This window comes from Nilaparvata lugens, chromosome 8, assembly GCF_014356525.2.
Source record: "Nilaparvata lugens isolate BPH chromosome 8, ASM1435652v1, whole genome shotgun sequence".
Taxonomy (NCBI): Eukaryota; Metazoa; Arthropoda; class Insecta; order Hemiptera; family Delphacidae; genus Nilaparvata; species Nilaparvata lugens.
This window is the reverse complement of record NC_052511.1, coordinates 41,968,618-41,992,753: the sequence shown is the minus strand read 5'-3', so window position 1 is coordinate 41,992,753 and position 24,136 is coordinate 41,968,618. Positions and strand designations below refer to the sequence as shown.

General features: G+C 33.4%; 1 protein-coding gene across 1 annotated transcript in view; it reads right to left on the bottom strand.

Moving 5' to 3' along the window:
- The window catches only part of LOC111045979 (UNC93-like protein MFSD11), a 41,919-nt gene that overhangs the window by 3,809 nt on the left and 13,974 nt on the right, over positions 1-24,136 (bottom strand). The window contains 6 exon segments of the mRNA XM_022331461.2: positions 3,893-4,197; positions 7,292-7,417; positions 10,290-10,535; positions 10,538-10,554; positions 13,375-13,551; positions 15,310-15,476. Coding sequence (XP_022187153.2) covers positions 3,893-4,197; positions 7,292-7,417; positions 10,290-10,535; positions 10,538-10,554; positions 13,375-13,551; positions 15,310-15,476 — 1,038 coding nt within the window.

Sequence of the window (24,136 nt, the reverse complement as noted above, 5' to 3'; positions counted from 1 at the left end):
GCTTACCTTGCTAGTGGTAATAATGATATAAAAAAAACAAGGAAGAGTTAAAGGACAAGCTAGAAACTATAAGAAAGAATAAAAATGACAAGATAATTTTTGAATCAAGGAGCAAAAGCAAGGCAATCTGGGATGTAATCAATAAACAGTCTAGTAAATCATTGTTAGTGAAAAACAATAATCCATTAAGGTCAGATCAATTCAATTTATTCTTCATGGAGAATATAAGTAAAGTTGTTGCTGAAGTTGAAAATAGAAATTCAACAAGTAGTCCAATTGATTTTTTAAATTCTGGTTTGTAAGTTTGAATTTGAATTTAATGAATGATGTGCTTTTTGAATTCATTCAATTTTTTCTCAAAGAGCCAGTTTGGTTTCAGAGAGGGCTTGGGCACTGAGCTGGCTCTAAGAAAATTCATTTCAGAGATTTCAAGCAACATCAACAGGAAGGATATGAAAAGAGTTGCTGGAATGTTCTTGGACATCCGGAAGGCATTCGATACTGTGAATTATGAGATTCTGCTGCGAAAACTGGAGCTGGCTGGCGTGCGTGGCTTGCCCTTGACATGGTTCCATTCCTATCTACATGGACGTTCTCAAGCTGTGAAGGTGGGTTCCAGAATGAGCTCCTTTCAGGAAATGACCTGTGGAGTTCCCCAGGGATCAGTTTTGGGGCCGACTTTGTTTTTGATTTACATTAATGACCTCTACTCAGGCCCCTTCAAGGGGAAATTCACAGTATTTGCAGATGACACAGCCTATCCTATGGAGCTGGATCAGATGTTGAGCTATATGAAGACATGTCCGATGATTTAAAACTATTGTCTCTATGGTTCAGCTTCAACAAATTAAGTCTCAATATCGAGAAGACTTCATATCTGCACTTTGGAATATCTTGTTCTTTCAGACTTCTCAGCCCCCTGAAATTCCACAGTGTTGGATGTACTGATGATCATTGTGGATGTGGGGTAATAAAGCAATCTCAGGTAGTCAAATATCTTGGCCTATCGGTTGATGATAATATGATGTGGAAGAGTCATATTGATTCTATGAAGAAATATTCTCGATGCCTACTACACAGATTGCATCATTTGAAAAGATTGTGTCCAACGTTCGTTTTAAGGAATATCTATTTTGCATTGTCTCAATCTCGTCTCTCTTATGGACTGGTGTGCTGGGGCAGCACATATATGACCCACCTGAAATCACTCATCACTCTTCAGAAGTCTATGATCTGCCTCATTGATGGAGGATGTAGACGTGGGGACTTCTTGAATGCTTGTCAATCATTGGATGTGATGCCTCTAAGATACTTGTATGTCTTCAAAGTAATCATTCAGTTCTTGAGTGGTACTGAAGATGGCGCGGCGCGTTCATCCAAGCAGAAAGGCATTACAGTACAAGAGTAATGGAGAGGCTATGCACTCCAAGGCCGTTTTTGATATTTTTCCAAAAATCTTTCCTCTTCTTGCAAGGCAGATTTTACAGCAGGTTGCCTCGAGACATCATTGATTCAGCATTCCTGAGGCATCGTTTCAGAATCAATCTTAGGAGGTTTTTGCTTACTCATTGCATTGATGAGATTGAGGGTTGGTATCGAGTGGTTGATTGATTGTTGTCTGGATAACGATGAGTAACTACTTTAATGTATCATTCATTGCTGTTTTTCTTTTTTCTTTTCCTTTAAAATAGAAATTCTCAGTTTCTATTATTCTTATTTTTCTTCTTGATAATAATTTCATTTTTTTTTGGTCATTGGGATTTTAACATTGCATGGGCACTCTTTATAACACTGCATAAGGGCTTGTCTTATCTTAACTCCTGAGCGCGGACGAAAATTTTATATTTTTTTGCGCTCAGTAAAATTGTCAAAATCATTTTTTAAATTGTAAGTATTATTGTATACATTTATATATATATTTTTTCCCATTTATACATTCTTGATAAACTAAGCTAATGTTATATGATTAATTCTATTTCATTTTTTGTTTATTAAGGATTTTTCTGATTATATTTTCTGTGATGTATACTATTTCCTTTGAAATTGTAATTGTTTTGATTGACAAAATAAATTTGAATTTGAATTTAATGAAAAATACGTTGTTGTGAGTGTTCTTGGGAAAATGAAAGCCAGAAATAGTATAGATGTGTATGATATAAGCCCAAAAATGCTAAAAATGGGTTGTGAGTATATTATAGAACCTTTGATAAATATAATGAATAGCTCAATTAATAATTGATGGTGTTTATCCACAAACTTTAAAATTGAGTAAAGTCTTACCTGTACATAAAAAAGGTTGCATATCTGATTTTAATATCTATAAATATAACCACTACTGCGTCCAAAGTTCTTGAGAGTGTTTTGAACACTCAAATAGTGAACTATTTTGAGAGTAACGGTCTTTTTAGTAACTCTCAGTTTGGGTACAGAGTGGGGAGAAACACAGTTAGAGCAGCTGAGGATCTCTATAGGGATTGCTTGGACTCCTTGGAGAAAATGCGCTTCACCCAGGTCAAGTTATTCGGTTTATCAAAAGCTTTTGACACGGTTTCTCACAAATTCCTACTTGATAAGCTCTTATTCCATGGGTTCCAAGCCAGATCCATAAAGATGATTGAATCATATCTCAGCAATCGTTTTCAAAAAGTTGCATTCGTTGGATCAGAATCCCAGTACTTGCCTGTCTCTCATGGGGTCCTCAGGGATCAGTATTAGGGCCAATACTGTTCGTTATCTACATAAATGATCTCCCAACTACAGTTAACCCTCCCGCTAAAAGTTATCTTTTTGCTGATGATCTTTATGTGTTTCTGAGCACGCCAACAGAGGTTTCCCTGAATGCTGTTTCATTGTAAGAAGTGACTCAGTCAATTGAGATATGATGCAACTCAAACTTGCTGTGCATGAATTCCAACAAGGTTCAGGATTTAAGATTAACATATAATAGAAGGCTTGGGTTGCGGAAAAATAATCCAAGTTTCTGGGATTCATTTTAGACAACTGTTTGGATACATTGATATTACCGCAACTTTTCTAGGCACATTGTTATTACCGCTGGAAAGCTCAATAGAGGACATGCGTCACTGTTGATGTTCTCAAGGTAGTCTACTTTCCTCACATCCAGTCCCACCTGTCTTATGGTGCTGCACTGTGGGGATCAAAGGCATATAGAGAGAAATTCAAAGAGTAAGAAATATTGGCATTACCCTTTATTTTTGTGCTTCAATGTCTGACCTAAGTGAAGGAAAACTTGGATAATTTTGTCGAGCAAGGAGTATCCCATGAGCATCAAACTAGAAGCAGGAACAACTTGATTACCAACCGCTACGAGTATGCTAGCACACTAACAACATTTCTATTTATTGGTGTGAAGCTTTTCAATTCGCTCTCAGAACAATTTAGAGGATTACAAAATCAAATTTTCAAGCAGAGGCTAAAACCATACCTAATTAGTAACCCTGTATACACTTTTCAGGAGTTCTATGAACTGGCTGGGACTTTGTGAAATGCTTGACATGTTAAGCCCATACTGTCATCAACTAATGCTACTTTTTTGTTTGTTTGTCTTTTTTTCTGTGTCCCAGGACTAGGATATCATATATATTTGAATATATTCTATATCACTTTTTTCTTAATCTGTACATTTCCATCAGTGGATATTGATATTTGATATTTTTTACTGCTTTTAATAGTTTATTTTCAATTTTTGTATAATATGTATGTATGAAATTTATTGTATAGTGTGACGAAGGCAATGCTTCTGAAGACCTCAGAATTGGTTACAATAAAACATATTCTATTCTATTCTAAATAAAAGCTTGTTACAATTCCAAGTATTTTAATATAATAATTATGATCTAAGTCTACAAAATGTTATGAATTTTTAACCAACCTGAATAAACTTGAACATGGCGAAGGCGGGCGCACTGTTATCCTTGTACATGTCGCCCAGCATGGCCATGACCTGAGTGTTGTAGCAGCTGTCACCGAGGCCGAGCAGGAAACTGCAGAGCAGAGCCAGCCAGGCGATTGGCTCGATCACGCCGGATGCGTTCGTGTTGGCGAACGGAGCATCGTTGGGCAGGTTGATGTTGATCAGCACGAATGCGGTCACGTGCACCAGGAACCCGATCAGGATGATCGGCGACCGACCCCTCGACGCCGTTTTGCTGCCTAGCAGGCCGAACACCACTCCGCCTGGAGACAAATGGAAGAAACAAGGTAAATAGTACAGTTAGTCAACATTTTATCAAGCAAGCAATCAAGTAAGCAAGTACAGTAAGGCTGTGCAAAGGCAAAAAAAAACTTTCCACTGGTGATATTTTTTCAAAGTTTTTCGATTTGTATACTATCAAGCTAACAGAATGAAAAAGTCTTCTCACGAAATTTTTCCCCCGATGATCGGGGTGCGCATGCGGGGTGCCCACAGCATGTTTTGATGTCGCAAGTTGCGACATGGACCATGGGGGGATGGGCACCACTGCCCCGATCATTAGTTTTTGAGATATGAGCACATAAAGTTGAAATTTTTAAGACAGATCATTTCAAATCCGGTGAGAGATAAGTCCATGCAATTTTGAGGGCATATTCTCCATGGTATTGTTAATTGAATAAAACAAAAAAATCTAAAAATATCATTTTGAAGAAATTGATTCAATTTAATAAAAATTACCAAAAATAAATTTCATTTGATTTACTTTTGGTAAATTGAGTATCTTTCTTGAAAATTGTTTTTTTTTTGTTTTATTCAATCCACAATACCATGGAGAATATATCCTCAGAATTTCATGGATTTATCTCTTTCCGAATATGAAACGATCTTTCCCAAAAATTTAAACTTTTTGCGCTCATAACTCAAAAAGTTATGATCGGGAAAACGTTTACCTGATAACACAACACTTTTCCATTTTTATAGCTTGATAGTATACAACTGAAAAAACTTTGAAAAATATCACAAGTAGAAAGTTTTTTTAGCCTTTGCACATCCTTAATATTGATTCAGCAGAAAGTGCAATTTCGCATTCGTGTTCTAAAACACTTTTCTTAATTTTGCTAAGACTTTTGATTCGGTGATGTATTTTCTGTATTGTATGCAGACGACGCAACCATGGTAGACTCGGATGTTGACTTGAAAAGTGTTGAAAAACAACTTGATAGGGCCTTTCAAGAATCAAATTGTGGTTTGATGCTAATATGGTGACTTTTAATGTAAATTAAACAGAGCAATTAATTTTTTCACTTTATAACCAATGTAACCTGAATGTGCACGATGATTAATTTCAGCCTGTTAAATCTACTAGGAATATTTATGTGAAGTAGATGTAAAAGGCTTGAAGATTGAAGGCTTGTGAATGTTTATTTTTACAATGTCATTGTAATGATCTATCATGGTCTGTTCCATCTCATTTACGGTGTTAAATTACGGGGAAACTCACCTTCAGCTAAAAATGCCTTCATTCGACAGAAAAAGGCAATTAAAATAATATTTGATCTGAGTTATAATGAAACTTGTAGAAATATTTTCCCGGAAAACAAAATAATGATTTTGCCATGTCTTTAATTTTTTTATAATTTAGTTTTTGTTAAGAACAATATTTATTTAGGTCTATATCATGAAATCTCTGAAACTCACTCTTACAATACAAGACAGAAGGACCACGTTGTGAGACTGCAAAAATCCATTAAAAGCCATAGGTATCAGCAGATTTTTTATATAATAAATTACCAAGCAGTGTGAAAAAGTTACCATCGAAAAAATTCAGTAGTATTAGGAAACTGGCTGAAGGCAAAAGCGTTTTACTCAAAGGAAGAGTTTCAAACACTAAAACTACATTCACGAAATGAAAACGTTTTAGACTTGAGCCTGTTTTTTCATTCCAATATTGTGATGCTTCAACCTAATAAATGAATTAATATTTCCTTTGGATGTACTTATGAGGATGCTTTCAGGGAGGCATCGGAAGTTCTTTCTAATGTGAAAAGATTGCTCGAGCCTTGACACCTAAAAGCGATATTCAACTCTTAGGTTGTTTGAAACAGAATGGATGACACTGATTAACTCATCAATACCGTACAAAGATTTTAATTTGGTCATTGTGATATGTATCATCTGAATTGAAACTGATATATTGATTTAAACTGAATTTTTAAACTGATTTAAACTGAAAATTATCCATGGTTGATAACCTTCTAACTGTGGTGCAATGAACTGTTGCAATAAGTCTAAGTAAATGTTAGCGCTAATGGTTTTTTCCGTGAAGAAAAACGGCCCAAAAACCTTGTTGTGCATTAGGCTGCACCAAACATTAACTTTTTCACTGTCTCGCTGTAACTGTACAGTAGCGTGTGGATTCTCTGATCCCCATATACGGACATTATGCCTATTTACCATTCCACTGACATGAAAGGTGGATGCATCTGTAAAACATATGCGATTTAAGTAATCGTTAGCGGCATCGATCCTGTTGAGAATCTCAGTTGCGAATTCTGCACGTCTCAGCGAATCATTCGGTTGCAAGGCCTGCACGATTTGCACTTCATAAGCATGCAACCTAAGCCTCTTATAAAGAATTTTCACAACACTTGCTTGCGGTATTTGAAGTTCACGTGATGCTTGATTTAGACGGACTCCGTTGAAATGATTGCCAAACACGATCAACAGTTGCTTCACTCACACTAGGCCTGCCACTTCTAGGAAGATCTTCAATGCTGCCTGTTTCTTTGAACCTGTCATACCATCGCTTTATTGATTTAACATCAGGAGGGCTGCGTCCATAAGAAGCCCAAAAATTACGCTGAACACTGATGGGCGATTTCGTTTCGTGAAACCAAAGCACACATTGTGGCTTTTTCCTGCTTCGACGCCATTTTGACCGCAACTAACGTGAACTAACAGACAGCGTCATTGAAGTTGCATTTTTTCAAATGCTAATAATTTTTGTATATTCCATCTATCTGTTTACCCTGTTGTCAATATTAGCAGTAGCAGAAGTCTTCGGGGTGATTTACAGCATTTAATTGGGATTTTCGTTTAATGATAGGAGCTTGAAGTAATGATTGGATGTAGAGTAAGAACTATATTATTGTAACATTTCATTTCCTGAAATTTCGTCAAGATTCGTTTATATTGAATTGATTCTAGTCTCTTCTCATCAAGTTGTTCATTAATACTCCAACTTGTTTTGTTCAAAAAAAAAAAAAAAAAAAAAAAACAGTTCTGATAATGAAAGCTTGATAAAGTGGTGAAAATAATTATGTTTTCAACATAAAATAATTATCATTTGCAACTGACCAAGAACTTCTCCCACTCCGATGAGGATGCCTGAGATGGCAACTAGTTCCTTGGCTTGCTCGCCAAACTTGAGAGTGAAGCCAAGTGACGCACTGTATATACCACTGAAAAACGACAATTCCAGACCTGCAATACAAAAAAGTGATTGAATAAAAGAAGTCGCCATTCATCCATCATTGGATTTAATATTAACCTTAATGCATATGAGTGTATCAACGTGATAGAGAAATATGAATTACCCAGACACTGTCTTCATATTCAATTTTTGATGAATCTTGTCTTGTTTTGTGGTTCTTGTTTGATTGATTGGTTCATCAAATATTGTATCTGATGAAGTGTGATGATGAAGTGTACATGATATTGTCAGCTTTCTAATATTTAAGGTGGGAATCGACTGCAAAAATAACATATATTTGAATATTATTTGTCAGATGGACCCAACGCAAGCAGCTCGGCAGTTCTGTATATGGATATCTCACACACTCTATTAAAACAATTCAAACAAAATCAAGCTGAATGAGTCATAAAAATATCATTTGAATACATGTATGACTGCCAATATTGGAATGGAAACTTTACAGTTCAGTAAACTTGGAAATGCCAAGATCAGAATTCATACAGTTTGGTGCTTCAAGATCAATACTGTTGTGACTAAAACATTATCAACTCGGAGTAATATGAACGCTTATATCCAGAAATAAGTCTTATATCCATCTCATTTAATTTGAAACTAAATTAGAAAATTGAAGAAGTTTTGGGCAATAGCCTGTTTTTCCTTTTCCGATCATTGTATTGGTTGTGCTAACCTAATAAATAAATGAATGAATAAATAAATAAATATAGTAACATCACAAAATAACATCTATCTATACTTGATTTTGGACTATACAGTATTTGATTGCATACGGTAGCATTCATCCTCACGTTTGAACAGTTTTAAATCATTCATAAAAATGTTTAACAGTTTTATAGATTCAAAATAATTATAGTAACTCATACTTCAGTAATGGAAACATTTAATTACATTTGATTTTTGAGGAAACTGTATTTTGTATATTAATTTGACTAAAAAAGAGCAAGATTTTCTATTTAGAGTAACGATACAGTTAAAAGTGAATTGATTAATAAGGAATAATTCGTAAATAATAATAAGCCTATACCAACCAATGGACACACGAACCAAAATAAATTATAATACTACAGATAATTCGAATGTATGGGTAAAGATGTTGTTTTATTTCTTCATAATAAAAAGAAAAATACACTGATATCAATACCACTAAATTATATTTGTTTATAAAAACACTTTATGCCGCATCCTCATGTTGGTCCAGTCGCTGGCCCAGCCTGCAATATGCACAGTGCCATAGCCACCTCTAATACAAGGCCCCGGACTACGATATTGCAACGTCGCAGTGTAGGCCTACAGTCTGTACAAACAGCCATGACCCCTGAAAGATTAAGCCGACCCTCACTCCCCCACGCGCAGGCACACACGCCTGGCCTACCTGCGCCATTGATATACTATGTATACTATGTAGTATATAGGTAGGCAGACCGTCCCTTTACTCACACACACAAAAGTAGACTGCGCTTGTGTGTACTCACACACACAAAAGGAGACTGCGCTTGTGTGTGTGAGTAGTAGGAGTCCTAATCCTTCAGAGCTCATACCTGTTTGGACAGAGTATAGTAATCTAATACATGATTGGTGAAAAATATTTAAAAAAAATACCAGCTGATCTTTTTCACCAATCATGTATTAGATTCTAGGCCTGCAATGCGACGTTGTAATATCGTAGGCCGGGGCCTTGTATTAGAGGTGGCTATGACAGTGTTCAATGACGGCCAACGGTAACCAGCGTTGGCAAACCACCCATCCGCACACAGGCGCTGACCGACATTCGCCTTCTTTGGGCCAACATGTAGATGCGGCATTACATTTCAGTATCCAGGTTCGATGGCAAAACGTGCGACATCCTCAGCTGCACTCTGTACTCTATTGACAATATCAGTGTATTTTTATTTACTACCAAATTATAATGCCCACCAGTGTTCACCAGATGATTAACGATGGAGACATCTTAGTAATGAACAGTTCAAAGGCACAGAAAATATAATTAATAGTAGTTTTCTCAAAATATGCAAAAAACTGGACTCTCTTACTGTAAAAATAATCTCTCTTACTGTCTAATCTCTCTTACTTTAAATAATCTCTCTTACTTTATCACAAAATATACAAAATAAGAGAGCTACCAGAATAAATGACGGTGAAAGACAGAGAAAACATTATGATAATAAGTGTTCAAAAGCAGAAAAAAGATCATGAATTAATCATAGAAAATAATGTCATGAACGTATGTCATTGTGCGAAATATCAATGTGAGGACAATGTAGTTGGTGATGATGGTTGAAGCTGAAAATTAGGTGTTTTTCACAATACAAGGAGCATTGTTGTCAGGTGTACCTGGAAATCTATATGATTAGAGCGCTCTACCTGATCTCAGATTGTAGAGCACAAAAATACGCCCAGAGGGATTTTGAATTATACATCTAAAAGGTAACAATTGGAAGATATTGTTGATCAAAAACTAAAATTCATCAAAATTGATTTTTTCTTCAAATTTCTCTCATTTTTGAAAAATCATAACTCAGTACTCATTGGAGATAGAGAGTTCCGAATGATCTCATTTTATTCAGAACTTTATAATCTAAAAAAAAGGTGAGAGCAATTTTTTGTGTCCGATTTCGATATTTAGCAGAAATAGCTGAAAACTGGAAAATGAGCCGAAATTACGAGGTTTTTGGGCCACCCTGTATCTAGCACAAGGAAATTTTGCATGAAGAAATTGGTTCTAGACTTCTCTTATGTACCCAAATAATATATTAAAAAATCAGAACTCCAATATAAATTGCAAGCACACCCCCTTTTTTACGTCTATATTGACTGGACTATTAGATTTCTCTAAAATTAATACAATCACACAGAACCACCCACCAGTATAGATGATGGTGAACGACAGAAAGAGCATCTTCTTGGTGAAGAACAGTTCGAAGGCGCCAATGAGTGCATCCATGGGCCCCTTGGGTTCCTCCCTCACCTCCTCGCCGGACGAGTTGACGGGCGGCCGCAGTAGCCCAAGCACCAGGACGCCCACAACCCCGGTGGCACCCAGGGCGACAAACACCGTGTACCTGGTCGGCTCATCTATGTGCGTCTTGTTGCGGAACTGGTAGTACACAACATGTTGCCGAAAAACATACTGCAACGCATCCACAAAACAAAATATTAATAATAAAACTTTGAAATGCTAACAAAAATGAACAATAAGAATATATTATTGTAATGCTAAAACATAAATAAGGAATAAAAGCACTTTATAATGCTCAAATAAAAATTAGGAATAAGTACTAAGATAATACTAAAATATTATTATTATTATTATAGATAAAAAACCTTATGCGAAACAGCACATCTATCTCTATAGTATGATACACCTCAAATGTTACTAGTAGTTCTGTGAACAGTAGACCTCGCGCTCAGTAAGTTACATTGACCTGTTGTTATGTTTTCTCAAAAATTAATAAATAATTTATCAATTTAAAATGTCTAGAAAAAATCCTAAATAAACATAGAGCTTTCTGTCCTATCGTACCGTGACGTGTCGTCCCGGAATGTGAGTGTGAGCGCCGTTATCAGGTTTGGCTGCCGTCAATACGCCAATCCAATCAACCCATCAGAGAACATTCTGTGTTGTCGTGTTGGCGAAAAAACGGTGTGTTGAAATTAACAAAATAAACCCCATAATGCTGATTTCCTACAAGCTTCATTTCTCACCTCTCATGATTTTAGAAATCAATTTCTTTTCAATAATATTTGTTGCAATTTTAATCATCAGATTAAAAAAGGAAAATGTAGAAAAATGTTTTCTATCAATAACTCCAAACTCCAAACTAGAATCATGGCCTCAGCTTATGGAAAGACAAAGTTAGTAGACAACTGTCTACTAACGTTGATGGAAAGATACATTTTCAAGATGTTCGATGTTTTTGAACGGGTAGTATTATAGTCCACTAGACAGCTGATTTATGAAGAATAATTCTAAAGTCTGATTTTTAAGGTAATATTGGCATTCAAAGAAGACTCCTTTTCCTTTTTTATTATCCTTAAAATGCAAAATTTCAAAAACCGTATGTATACGTCGACGCGAAATTCAAGAAGGAATTTTACCTGTAAAATTTCATGAAAATCTATTGCTGCGTTTCGCTGTAAATGCGAACATAAATATAAACATAAAGAGAAATGCAAAACCGTCGACTTGAATCTTAGACTTCACTCCGCTCGGTCAATAATTTTTTAAATTCATTTCAAACCTACTTTCAAGTTCACTCGCTTTCAACTGCTTTCAACTGAGCTGACCAACTGACAGAACCTAGTATGTAGTTTTAGCTGAGACCAGAGCATCCTACAAGAAATGACTGTAGTTGTAGTGAAAGAGGTATGGTGGCCGTAACTCTCAAAAATATACCTATAAAAAAGAATAAATTCTACAAACTATAGATGAGCTAACTGGTCTTATGGTGAGTACCACGTTGTAATGGCAGTAGTATTTGATTAACGCTGTTCAAGATTTTATTGAAGTTGATTGAGAAATAGTAGGCAACCGTAGTAGGATCCCAGTTTTCAAGTAAATTAAGGGCCAGTTTTAAATTAAAATTGGAGAAAGGAATTGTAGAATTCTACAATTCCTTTCTCCAATTTTAGTCTAATTCTTTTTTGATTTCTAATTTTAAATCTCATCTTGTCTATCAATTCATAAGCTACACCTTTCCTTATTCATAACTCACTCAAATCTTAAATATCCCGTTTGTAACCGCCCCCTAAATACCCCATAATGTCCCCTGATTCTGTATCCTTTTTTCTCTCCATCCGTCTGCACCGCGTAATCTGTGGTCTCTGCTGCTACAATTAAGTCTCCGTGCGTACTCTGTGGTCACACGACCGTTGGATTCAAAACTGCAGTCTTCTCGGTTGAGAAAGGAGATTGATTGATTGATTGAGTACTTTATTTTTTCCCCCATTTCTAATGTAAGTTTTTAAGTGTTTTCAATCTATTTATATCGTGTCTCCTGTTTTAATTATATATATATATATTATATATATATATATATAATATATATATATATATATATATATATATATATATATAGAATATACCTATAAAAAAGAAAACACTTAAAAACTTACATTAGAAATGGGGGAAATTTTCGGAGACTGTGTCTCCTTTGATACGACCGTTGGATTCAAAACTGCAGTCTTCTCGGTTGAGAAAGGAGACACAGTCTCCGAAAATTTCCCCCATTTCTAATGTAAGTTTTTAAGGATATATATATATATATATATATATATATATATATATATATATATAGTGATATCAGAGTATGGAGGAACTTCTTTTCTTTTCATATTATCCTTAAAATGCAAAAAGTCAAAGATATTATTTATACATCGACGCGCAGTTGAAAAAGGAATATTCCTGCCAATGCCAAATCTCATCGAATTCTAGCAACGCGTTTTGCCGTAATCGCGTTACATACAGGCAGACAAAAGAAAATCCGAGTTAAAGCATAGACCTCACAATGTTGTCAATTACATCAGATAAACCGGTATCAGCTATCCACTATAGAAGACAGTGGCAAGCCAGAAAAACGGCAACACTGTTCTCCTATCTTCCTCTAAATAAATTTTTGAATTAAGAAATCCTATTCTATGAAATAAAATATTTTAAACCTGATAAGGGAAACCTAAACCACGTTTTTAATAGTTATGATACTAATAGTATAGATATTTTAACAGTGAAAAAGTATGGATATACAACAGAGCTATAATTAAGTTATGTCTGTATGTTATGAATAAGTTTTTAAGTTGAATGACAATAACATTATATTATTATTATCTACTGCCATTGAAACTTGGACCTGACTATAGCCACTTAGTTATTGTAATAATATCAATCTTCAATCTACTGTTTCCAGACTGATGGGAGATCTTGAATAACATCCATCTGTGGATCTTAACTTACCTACACTGCAGCAGAGCCCAGAAAATGCCTGAATTCCTGCCTATTGTGGTTGAATCTGAGTTGACGGTGAGATAGTTGCCCTGTCCGGTCCAGATCATGGCCGCTCCGATCCCAATCACAAACGCAGACGCATACAGCAGCGTTTCAGTCGGGTGCAGAAACACTATTATGTACATTCTGCAACAAATACAACCATCACAGTTTAGTCACGACAAAAATAATATTAATAATAATTTATTGATTCTTCTTCGCTTTCACAACAATTGAAAAACACACAATAATTTGTGTAAATCATAAAAATATAAGAAGAAAGAATCAAATGGCTCACAAGACTTCCGTCTGATAGTGAGCCTAAGGAAAATACAATCAATAAAATTACAAAAAAAGTGAAAAACAACTAAGCAATTGAAGAAGAGCAAGAGGTTTGGAAAACTAAAGAAACGATAATAAAATTATAGATGTTAACAAAAGAGAGAAAATATTAATTTATTATTTTAATCTATTACTTATTTATTCACATTACAAAAGTTTATGAATACCCATTTACTTTTTCGAGAGTAAAAGGATATGCTTCTGCTCACAAGTACAAGGTTTTGCTCGAAATTATTATGAATACAAGAAGAAGGATTTCTTTCATAATTCAAAAGCATAAGCATATCATTTTTCATGAATAGGGCCCATTGTGTACAAATACTTTACTTGAGGAAAGGCAGAACAGGCTCATGCACAAAATCGTCCATATTATACAAATATATTCATATTCAGAAGCCATATTAGATTTGATATGACTAAAATTTGAGGATGTTTGTTTCTATAGTAAAAATTTCTCAGTTAATTCAATATCCTGTATTTTACAAAACTGATTTTACTCCCAAAATCTGCGTTTTTCCAGCGTTTTTTAGCGTTTTCTCAGCTTTATCGAGAACAAATGAACAGAAAATGTTCAAATTTAGTACAGAAGCACAGCTAGGGTGTAATAATGTTGTGTTGGAAGGAATTTGAAATAACGCCAAACATACGCCCAAAATCTGCGTTTTTCCAGCGGTTTTTTGCGCTTTCTCAGCTTTATCGACAACAAATGAACAGAAAATGTTCAAATTTACTACAGAAGCTCAACTGGGGTGTAATAATGTTGTTAGAAGGAATTTGAAATAACGCCAAAGATACGCCCAAAATTAGCGGTTATTTTGCGTTTTCTCAGTTCTTTCATCAAGTAATAGACAGAAAATGTTCAAATTTGGTACAGAGGTTTAGCTAGGGTCTAAAAATTTTCTTGAAATGAAAAAGGCAGGCGAGCGAAGCGAGCCCACTGATCTCATTTTTGGACGATCCAGTCGGGGATCCAGGGGACGGAGCCCCCTGGCTAGACGGATATGGCAAGTGAAGCGAGCCTGACGGCTAGTATTGGATATTTGAAAAATAAAAATAGTTGGTAATGTATGTTTTTTCACAAATATATCATCTTTCAAGAAAAAAGTATCATTATTAAAAAGAATCAGTAATTAATATTGCATTGGATATACCGTAATCAGCTATCTACTACAGAAGGCAGTGATAACAGCGAAACGACAACTCTGTAGTTCTATAATTTCTAATGAATTTATAATGCCAATCATTCTATAACACACATACACACACAATTATGTAGATTAGACAAAACCACATGTATACTGCAACTATATAATTTATGTTCTATTTCGTTGTAAAAATGTTTAAAATAAGAATATAGACTCTGAAGCGATTACTTGAAAAGTTAGCATTCTTTTTTCAATACATTCAAACATTCTAGCTCGCGTGAAGAGAAATAACAGGATAAAAATGGAGAAATGATAAAAAGAGTCAAGTTATGATTGTACTTACACATAAGTTGAGCCACCAAGAAACAGGATAAAAATGGAAAAATGATAAAAACAGGTCAGTTATTATTGTACTTACACATAAGTCAAGCCACCTAGAAACATGGATAGACGAGGTCCGATTGTGGCCACTATGGAAGGCGTGAGCCAATTGGAGAGCGCGAACACTATGTACACAATGGCCAATAGCGTGTAGCCATCCACATGCATTCCTGTGTCCTTCTCTACACTGTCCAGAACTGTTTTCTGAAATAAAAAATGATAAGATAAATACAAGGTGAAAGTTATTTAACAAATAAAAAAATTACATTTCATGAAAAAAGTTTGAATGGTGTTTGTTATAGAATAGAATTGTTGTTTTTCTTTAAAAATATACATTATAGCAAGATGTCTAGTATAAATATTACACACTTGAAAAACAGCTCAGTGTTTGTTAAGAGTTGGATATTTTATACAGAGCTCTTCTCTACAATGAGAAAGAATAATTGATGATGGAAAGAGCAAGTAAAAATCCTGCAAGAGTTTGAAAATAACAACTTCTGATGAAAGCAATGAGTTCAATATACCCAACAGATTTATGCAGAATTAAGATTTACTGAATTGCCCAGGCAAAACATGCCCAGGCCGATTGGGCATGTTAAAAAACGTATAGAAAATTGGATCCGCACCGATCTAAACTCTGTCATGTCTCTTATTAACTGAGCTCAGCACTTATCTTTTTCTATCCCCATTATAATTATTAATTATTAATTGTATCTTCATGCTTTTATCAAGTCTCCTTCTTCTGCACAACCTCATATCTTCTTTCGTACTACCACATTATGATATCAAATATCTAAGTTTTACATTGTTATACTATGTAAATCTTCGAGTATATCTCCAGTCTAAGAATCTTTTTGCTGAAAATTTATGTAAAAATCTTCAACACTCGGCCTCTGCGCACAGGTTTTTCTACCTTGCAGGGACCCTCCTTATATATTATATGATTACTAATTATAATACCTACTGTATATATAACTATTAAGTGATGTTTATACTTTAAGTTTTAAACTTTGTAATTATCATTAAGGATAAATAAATTTGAATTTGAATTTGAATTAATCTAAAATTAACAATTAACCCAGAGTTAAAACTATTTCATCGAGAGAATAAGAAATAAAACTCCAATAGGGAAGATCGAATATTACATAAAACTAATAAGTTTGTAAGGAACATAGCCTATAAGTCAGAAATTCTCCATCAGCTTCAAGTCTTTGAAGATAATATTATATCTTCATGCTGTAGGCTACACTCTACACTCATGATTCAATGTAGCCTGACCTATAGTCAACATAGTATTATTTTTAGGATATTGATAAGTTTTGTATTTTCTAACAGGAAGAACTTAGGCTTCTTGTATATAGATGAATAATTTTGACAATTGTATTACCCATGTCAGTTATGTCACATATTTCCAATTCTACTTAACGTGAGCCTTAATCTGAAGCAACCTTTTATGCAATCAAAAGAATCATTCAATATTGACACTACGAATACTTTTAAATGTAAATCATTAAACAATATCTCTTCCTTGTGATCAATTAATCATGCTTGAATCAATTATCACCACTGTTATGAACCAATCAACATCAAGAGTAATGCAAAACCTTTTGTAGGAAAAGTTTTTCTTTTGAAAAGCATATTGCTAATATTGCTAATACTTGATTGTCTAGGTTTTGAAGAGCGAATCCAACAATTTATCAATGGTTAAATTAATGAAGAAATAGTTTCAGTAACTGTATATGATTATTAAAACATTTTATTATCTGAAGTTTATATCAAACAGATAATGATAAAATCTTGGTGAATAAAGCTGGATTGCCTCACAACAGTGATAGTGGAAATATAATTTACATTTGTTCTAATGGGATTATTCAAAAGTCGCTAGGCCAGGCTGAGTGGGAATAGTCCAATTGGAGCATTATTTTTGCAGTGTTCACTGTCATTGATATGTGAGAGTCTTTATTATACTGAAGCTTCCAGCCTTAGTCTGTTGCCTGTTTTCAAAAGTAGGCCCACTCAATAAATACAATTCCTGAATGATGGAATGAAAATAATTTATTTCAATTGATTGATTTTCTTATTCATTTGTATAATGAGCACTCAATTGTTAATTACTCGAACTTGATTGCAATTATATTGGAAGAGCGGAGAAGAAAAACAATCAAATCCTTCAATATTCATTTCACAAATATAAATTATGATGTAGCCCAACATTATGATAGCCTATGTTTTTGTAAGCTTTACAAATGTATGAATTATTAAGGAAAAATTATTAAATCTTTATTAATGATTATCTAAAATTATTAAGCATTATTTGATCCGAATAGATTATTCCAGTAAATATTACACTATAATTATTTAGGGTACTTGTGTTCGATTCACTATAACTTGCTGATAAGGTCTTGACATGATCCACTTGACACAGGTTGGCTCCAAAACCTGTTTACTGTGAACTTTTCAATAAATACAAGATCATAAATCTTCACTTCGCTTGTTCGACTCCCATACGGTACGAGAAAGAAAGTCAACAAAAACTCTGCAAAAAACGATTTTGCATGGATCGATTTCAAAATTGTGCATAAATTACGACACAGATGAGTTCAAGGAGAATAACAGACATACTACCCCAGGATGACCCCATTGAGTCATGTATGGTAATGACATGGGTTTGGCAAATGCAGTACATTTAAATTTGCAAATCAATTTTACTGCAACATGACAACTGGCCAGTTGGAGACCATTGTGAACCTTGAGGATTTTCCATTTAGTTCCATTGAGTTAGCATTAGGTAAGCGGCGAAGCAATTTTGTTCATAAATTGAGAGATTATCAGAAGTGTCTCCAAATACATTAGAGTGTCTGCAAGTGTATTAATCTTGGCGTCTGACAAATGTTATCAATAAAAACGATTCTAAGCTTGAAGATCCAGTTTAAAATTCAACTGGGTCAGTACTATACATTAAAAAGTTGTTAAAGGGAAATTGAGAACCAGTGCTTTCATGTGGAGTTTGACATGTAATCAACTACATAAAAGTACATTTCCATTTATTTCAAGCATATGCATTTACATAGAGATTGAATATATTTTGAAAACATGCTTTCCAACTGATCAAATATGAAATGCTTTAAGTAATGGATGCTTATATTGTATTGTAAGTTAGGAAAGGAAAAATACTATAACTATAAAACAATAAGAAGATTGCATATCACTCTGATATGCAACAGAGTAATAAGAAGGTTGATGAAATTATAGAACAAAAACAATGGATCATTAAGAAATTCCATAATTAATTGCAAAGGAAAATAAATAAACGATATAATTGGCTGTGTGAAGACACATCGGAGGAAAATCAAGGTAAAAAGACTCAATGACTTATAATAAAGGATAAATTAATCTAAATTAAATTAAATTATGGATATATTATCCTTTATTAATTATAAAGGATACATATTTGGAAAAACCCGTTGTCCCCATTGTGAATAAATAAATAAAAATATTGAAGTTGCTTTCCATGACGAAACACTATTATAATAACTTTGTTGTAGTTCTGACACTGAACAGTGTCATAACTACAACAAAGTTAAATAAAAATAATTTAAAGAATTTCCACACATAGAAAATAAAACTTTAAATTCATTTTTATACTTTATGAATGACATCAGGTTGATTTTAAAGAGATCCACGTTATAATGGCAGTGGAGAAAGATAAGAGAACAGCGTTGCCGATTCTCTGCCTTGCCACTGCCTTCCGTGGAGGATAGCTGATACCCGTATGTAATATCGAAGAGACAATAGCGTAAATGGATATCCCATGGTATAGGGCGTTTATGTCGCAACTTTTACTGTTATCTCAAGCCGTTTACTTTTGATTATTGTCGAATTTTTCTGTTTTGTTGGGGTGAGAGTGTATGAGCGGCACAATATGGGAGACTACCAGTGTCACACAGCTTCACGGGAAATAATTACATGAACTATCGGCTTGAGATAACAGTAAAAGTTGCGACATAAACGCCCTATACCATGGGATATCTACTTATGATATTGTTTCTCTATGAAAATATCGACTGTTCATTCTTGTTCAAAATCATCAATTATCTTCTATTTGTCAAGAAAAAATATTTTTCAATGATTGAATAATACATTTTCATAATTGAGATAAATTTTCGATTGAAGTTCGATTATTACTAATTATATTCTATATTGTTGAATAACGATCTGGCAACGTTGGAGACATGGTTGAAAAGGATAACGTTATCTGGTTCCTCGAATGATCGACGAGGATAGCAATACCAATTTCAATAAAATACTGTCGAGATCATGAATATTTCAAAACCTAAACCATAAAGGATGAGTTGAGTTATTTGAAGAAAAAAGGTCTACATGACAATACATGAGAAAATCAGATTATTAGATAGAAAGTGAAAAGTATGAAGGAATGTGATGCAAAAAATAGTGAGGATATAGAAGATGTTACAAAAGAACACAACAAATGGAACATGTTGTATGAAGCTTAGCGTCATCTCTAACACAATAGGCTTGAGACATTGTTGAATATTATTATGTAAGTATGACAATGCATTCAATTAGGCTCATTGCTAAGATATTGAAAGAGGATCAAGCTTTCAAAAGAAACATGCGTGGTCAAGGTCGAACCAAAATTAATTCTAAAGACCAGTATCCAAAAATTCACTAAGGTTAAACCGATTTTTTAAAATATCAATCTTAGTCAAATCGAATTGTTTCAAAATTGCATACTTTACACGGTAAATTATTTTACACATCAGTAGGGATTCTTAATAATATTAAAGTTGCTCTGCACAACTCTGTATTGCATGCAAACTCCATTCTATAGATTTGTTCAAGTTTAATTGATCGAAATAATATTCTAGAAATAGAGTATAGAAATGGAGTGAAATCAACAAATTTTGTTCAAGCCATGCATGTTTACCTTATCTATGGAGGAAGAAAACAAAATAATTTTACAATATGACGGGCAATTTATTAGAATTGAGATGATAAGGATTAGTTATGAAGACGATGAATAATAATTCTGGATTTTCTTTTTCAATAAAAACAATAACTGAATTTTCAAACAAAAATGCCCTGAACTTGATAAAAAAATGTCACAAAATAAATTATTTTCCTATATTTTTTTCAGAAAAGGACATATTCAAAGTATAATAATTATGAAAACTCTCTTAACTAAGTCATGATCGTCATCTATACACCTCTCAACATACTCTGCATTTGAGTAAGATTTTATTAGGTACAATAATAAGATTGATGAAAAATATAATAACTTGCTTAGCATACTGTGGAGCCAATAAGTTTAGGAAACGAATTTATTCAAAATCAAATTGATGAAAAATTACTCCAATATTCTTAGCTACAATAGTAAAGAGTATTGACGTATTTTTTTAAAGAATCCTGTATTCATTTGCGGAATTGAATCCTAAAAGAATCTCGTACTAATACATTTTTATTAACAAACAATTTGCTATTTATTGTTACTATTCTTAACTACCAGAGTAAAAAATATCTAAGTAAGTTTTTATAGAATTCTGTATTCATTTGCGCAATTGAATCCTAAAAGAATCTCGTACCAATACATTTTTAGTAACAAACAATTTGCTATTTATTGTTACTAATCTTAACTACCAGAGTAAAAAATACTGGAGTAATTTTCTATAGAATCCTGTATTCATTTGCGGAATTGAATTCTAAAAGAAACTCCTACCAATAAATTTTTAGCAACAATCAACTAAACAGTATAGTTCAGTTGAAGTTGTCACGCGAAATTTAGCACCAAACCATTTAAACAGTTGACACCGACATTGAATTGACAAGTGTCTGGGAAACAAAGATTACTCATTTATTACTATGCAGTCTTTGAATAAAGACTAGATTATCGCAACACTATTTCAAGGATAGCAAGCTTTTTGGTAGCAGAATTGCTACTTTTTAAGAGCTTGGAAATGTCAGTTATGTTGAACCTCTAGAAGATTAAAGGAACTTTCATTGATAATGCAAACTAAAGTTAATTAAATGAGTTGTTCAAATATTCGCAGAGTAGTTCCTCTTATTTCCTGACAAATGTATGCAATTCAACAACCATTCTAGGATAAGAATTTATCCAAGTTTAGTAGAAAATGTTATCAAGATTTTAAACCATAGATTTATGTTCACACAGTTTTGCAGGCTATAAATTATAACCAATTTTAATTTTTCAGTAAGTAGGCCCAATACCTATTCTATGATACCTTATCATATTTTATTTTGCCTTGTGTTGTATTTTATACTGTTTCTTTCAGATAAATGTTACTTTTTCCTTATATTTTCAAAAATTTCTCAAAAGTACAGCATTGCTATTAATTTATATGGAATCAACAACTTTTTTTATAAAAAAATTGAAATAATTCAACAAAAACCTTTTTTGTACCTCAATAATTATAGTTTTAGTAATAGAATATTGTCAACTTCTATTTTCCGACTATTGTATTGTTTGCTCTAATAAATAAATAAACTTTATTAGTTTAAACGAGATGTATAAACAAATGAAAGAATAGAATTCAAAGCGAATTCTCATCGGATATTGCAATTAGTTGAAGTAATGTATTTCATATCTTGTGTTCACCACCTGGTAAAATTGGAAACTTTTTCCTTTTAATTCTAACTACATTTATAAGCCGGTTGGAGAAATAACGTTATCGTTCGCCAGAAACTAAGCCAACGAAATAATTACGTCGGAGTCTTTCCTTGTGAGCGCAACACAAGGAAAGTTAATTCTCAAAAATATGTTTCTGCAGTTCAATGTTGCACAAGCCAATAATGATTATGGTTTCTGATTTGGCATCGTAAATAATCATCAGCAAAAACAGGTTGGCCAAATTTTATGGCATTCAATTGGTGCTCAGTGGAAGAACGACGAACGCAAATTTAAAAGTGAAGGCAGGAGTAGGCTGACAGTGAATTGAAAAGGCTTTCGCTACTTGAAAGAACCTTTGGAAATACACATTCATTTGCAAATACAAGTAATTTGGAACTCATTGGAGAGTAGTGAAAGTTATCTTGTTATGTTTCCGATGTGATATTACTTCTAAATAGGAAGAGTAAATGTTCTCCTAGAGTTGTGTAGCATATGTTATAGAAATCTGTTGTTTTTGAGAAGAATAAAGACATTATTGCTTATAATCTAAAATACGAAAGAAATATGTAATAATGAATGAAATAACAATTGAAACGAAGATATTTGAAATAAATAGTAGCCTACATTAATTTTATTGATATATGTATAATAATATATTGATATAATAAATACCTCAATAAAATTAATGTTAGTTACTATGAATATTATTCATCATAATCTGAATTATTGATTCAGAAATAGAAGATTTAGAACAATGAACTATATCTACACACCAAAGTATAACGTCTCAATGGATACACATGTTTGCGTTCTGGAATGCCTACGGTAAACACTCATACTGAATACAGTAAACTAAATAACAGAACAATCAGTTTTAATACACTAGAGTTTACAGTATCAATGAATTAATTCTTTTGTTTTGAAATGTTTACAGTAAACAGTCGAGAAGTGTGCTCAAACAGAACCAAAGGTTATTAACCAATAAAAGGCGCATTACAGTATTAGTACGCTGTCCAGCTATTATTCAATGCTATTGTCTGCGATAAGCGATAGTAAGCTTATAAGGATTTGTTGAGGGAGTTATTACAAGAATGATTCTTATGAAAAGGGTCAGAGAGGAGGAGGATGAGGAGGAGGAGGAGTAAGAGGGGGTAAACATGTTGAGAAACGGTAATCAGTTTGTGCTTTCTCTTCACGTTGAACCAGTAATTGGATAGAAGTTGAAAGTTAGCTGAAGTTGATTTCAAATCGACATAGAACCGATAATTCCTTATTGGACGAAGAAATTATTTTAGGTAGGCCTAGCATTGCAACTGCTGTAAATCCAACAAATCTTGAATTAGTTTCTTTAATGATTCAAAATGCAAACACATCAGAAGAATTGGAGACAGGAAGGATACAGCGTCGGATACAACATCATCACTGACAAATAATACAAAAAACTGGAGAAATGCGAAAAAAGTAGCGAGGAGCCGACAGTAAATACTAGAAGAATTTACAGACAATCACAAAAGAAAGCATCTATTGTGAGCCACAGTATTATCTATTATCTAATTCGAACTTTATGTTCTCTTATCTAATATGAATTTCATCGTCAAGTCGTAATTCTTGAGATTTTTTATTCAGAACTACAGTAGATCATTCTGATCAGATTGTGTCAATTGATATTTCTCTCAATTTAAACCCTGCTTTCCGAAAAGAAATGATTTATTTATTGAGAATACATTACATGAAAATAATAATACAATTCAAAGAGGTTTACAACTTGACGCCAAACCAAACCTAATTTACATCAAAAGTATCATACAAATGATTTACAAAATACTATGATACTAAAGCTTGAGAATCTAACTTGAAAAATGTAAACATGGCATTTTAAAATTTAGTTTGTCAGCTCATGCATGATTTGACTTGCACTAGCACTTATACGCATTCTATGTGATCACACCATTAACAGGAGCTGAAAGGAGATTTTAAAACAGATTGTCAAAACTTTCAATATGGTTGTATAAAATTTTGAATAATTGGAAAAAACCTAATTTAATAATTTTCTGAAATTACTACTGTTTTTAGTGCTATCATAGACTAAATAAACAAACTTAAAATTGAATCTGAATTATAAATTCAACATATAATTGAAAATTAATAAATCTGAATTATTGAATCAGGCTTAAATCTGTGGTGGTGCTATCTAAATTTTGCTCTATCTAAAGGTGGG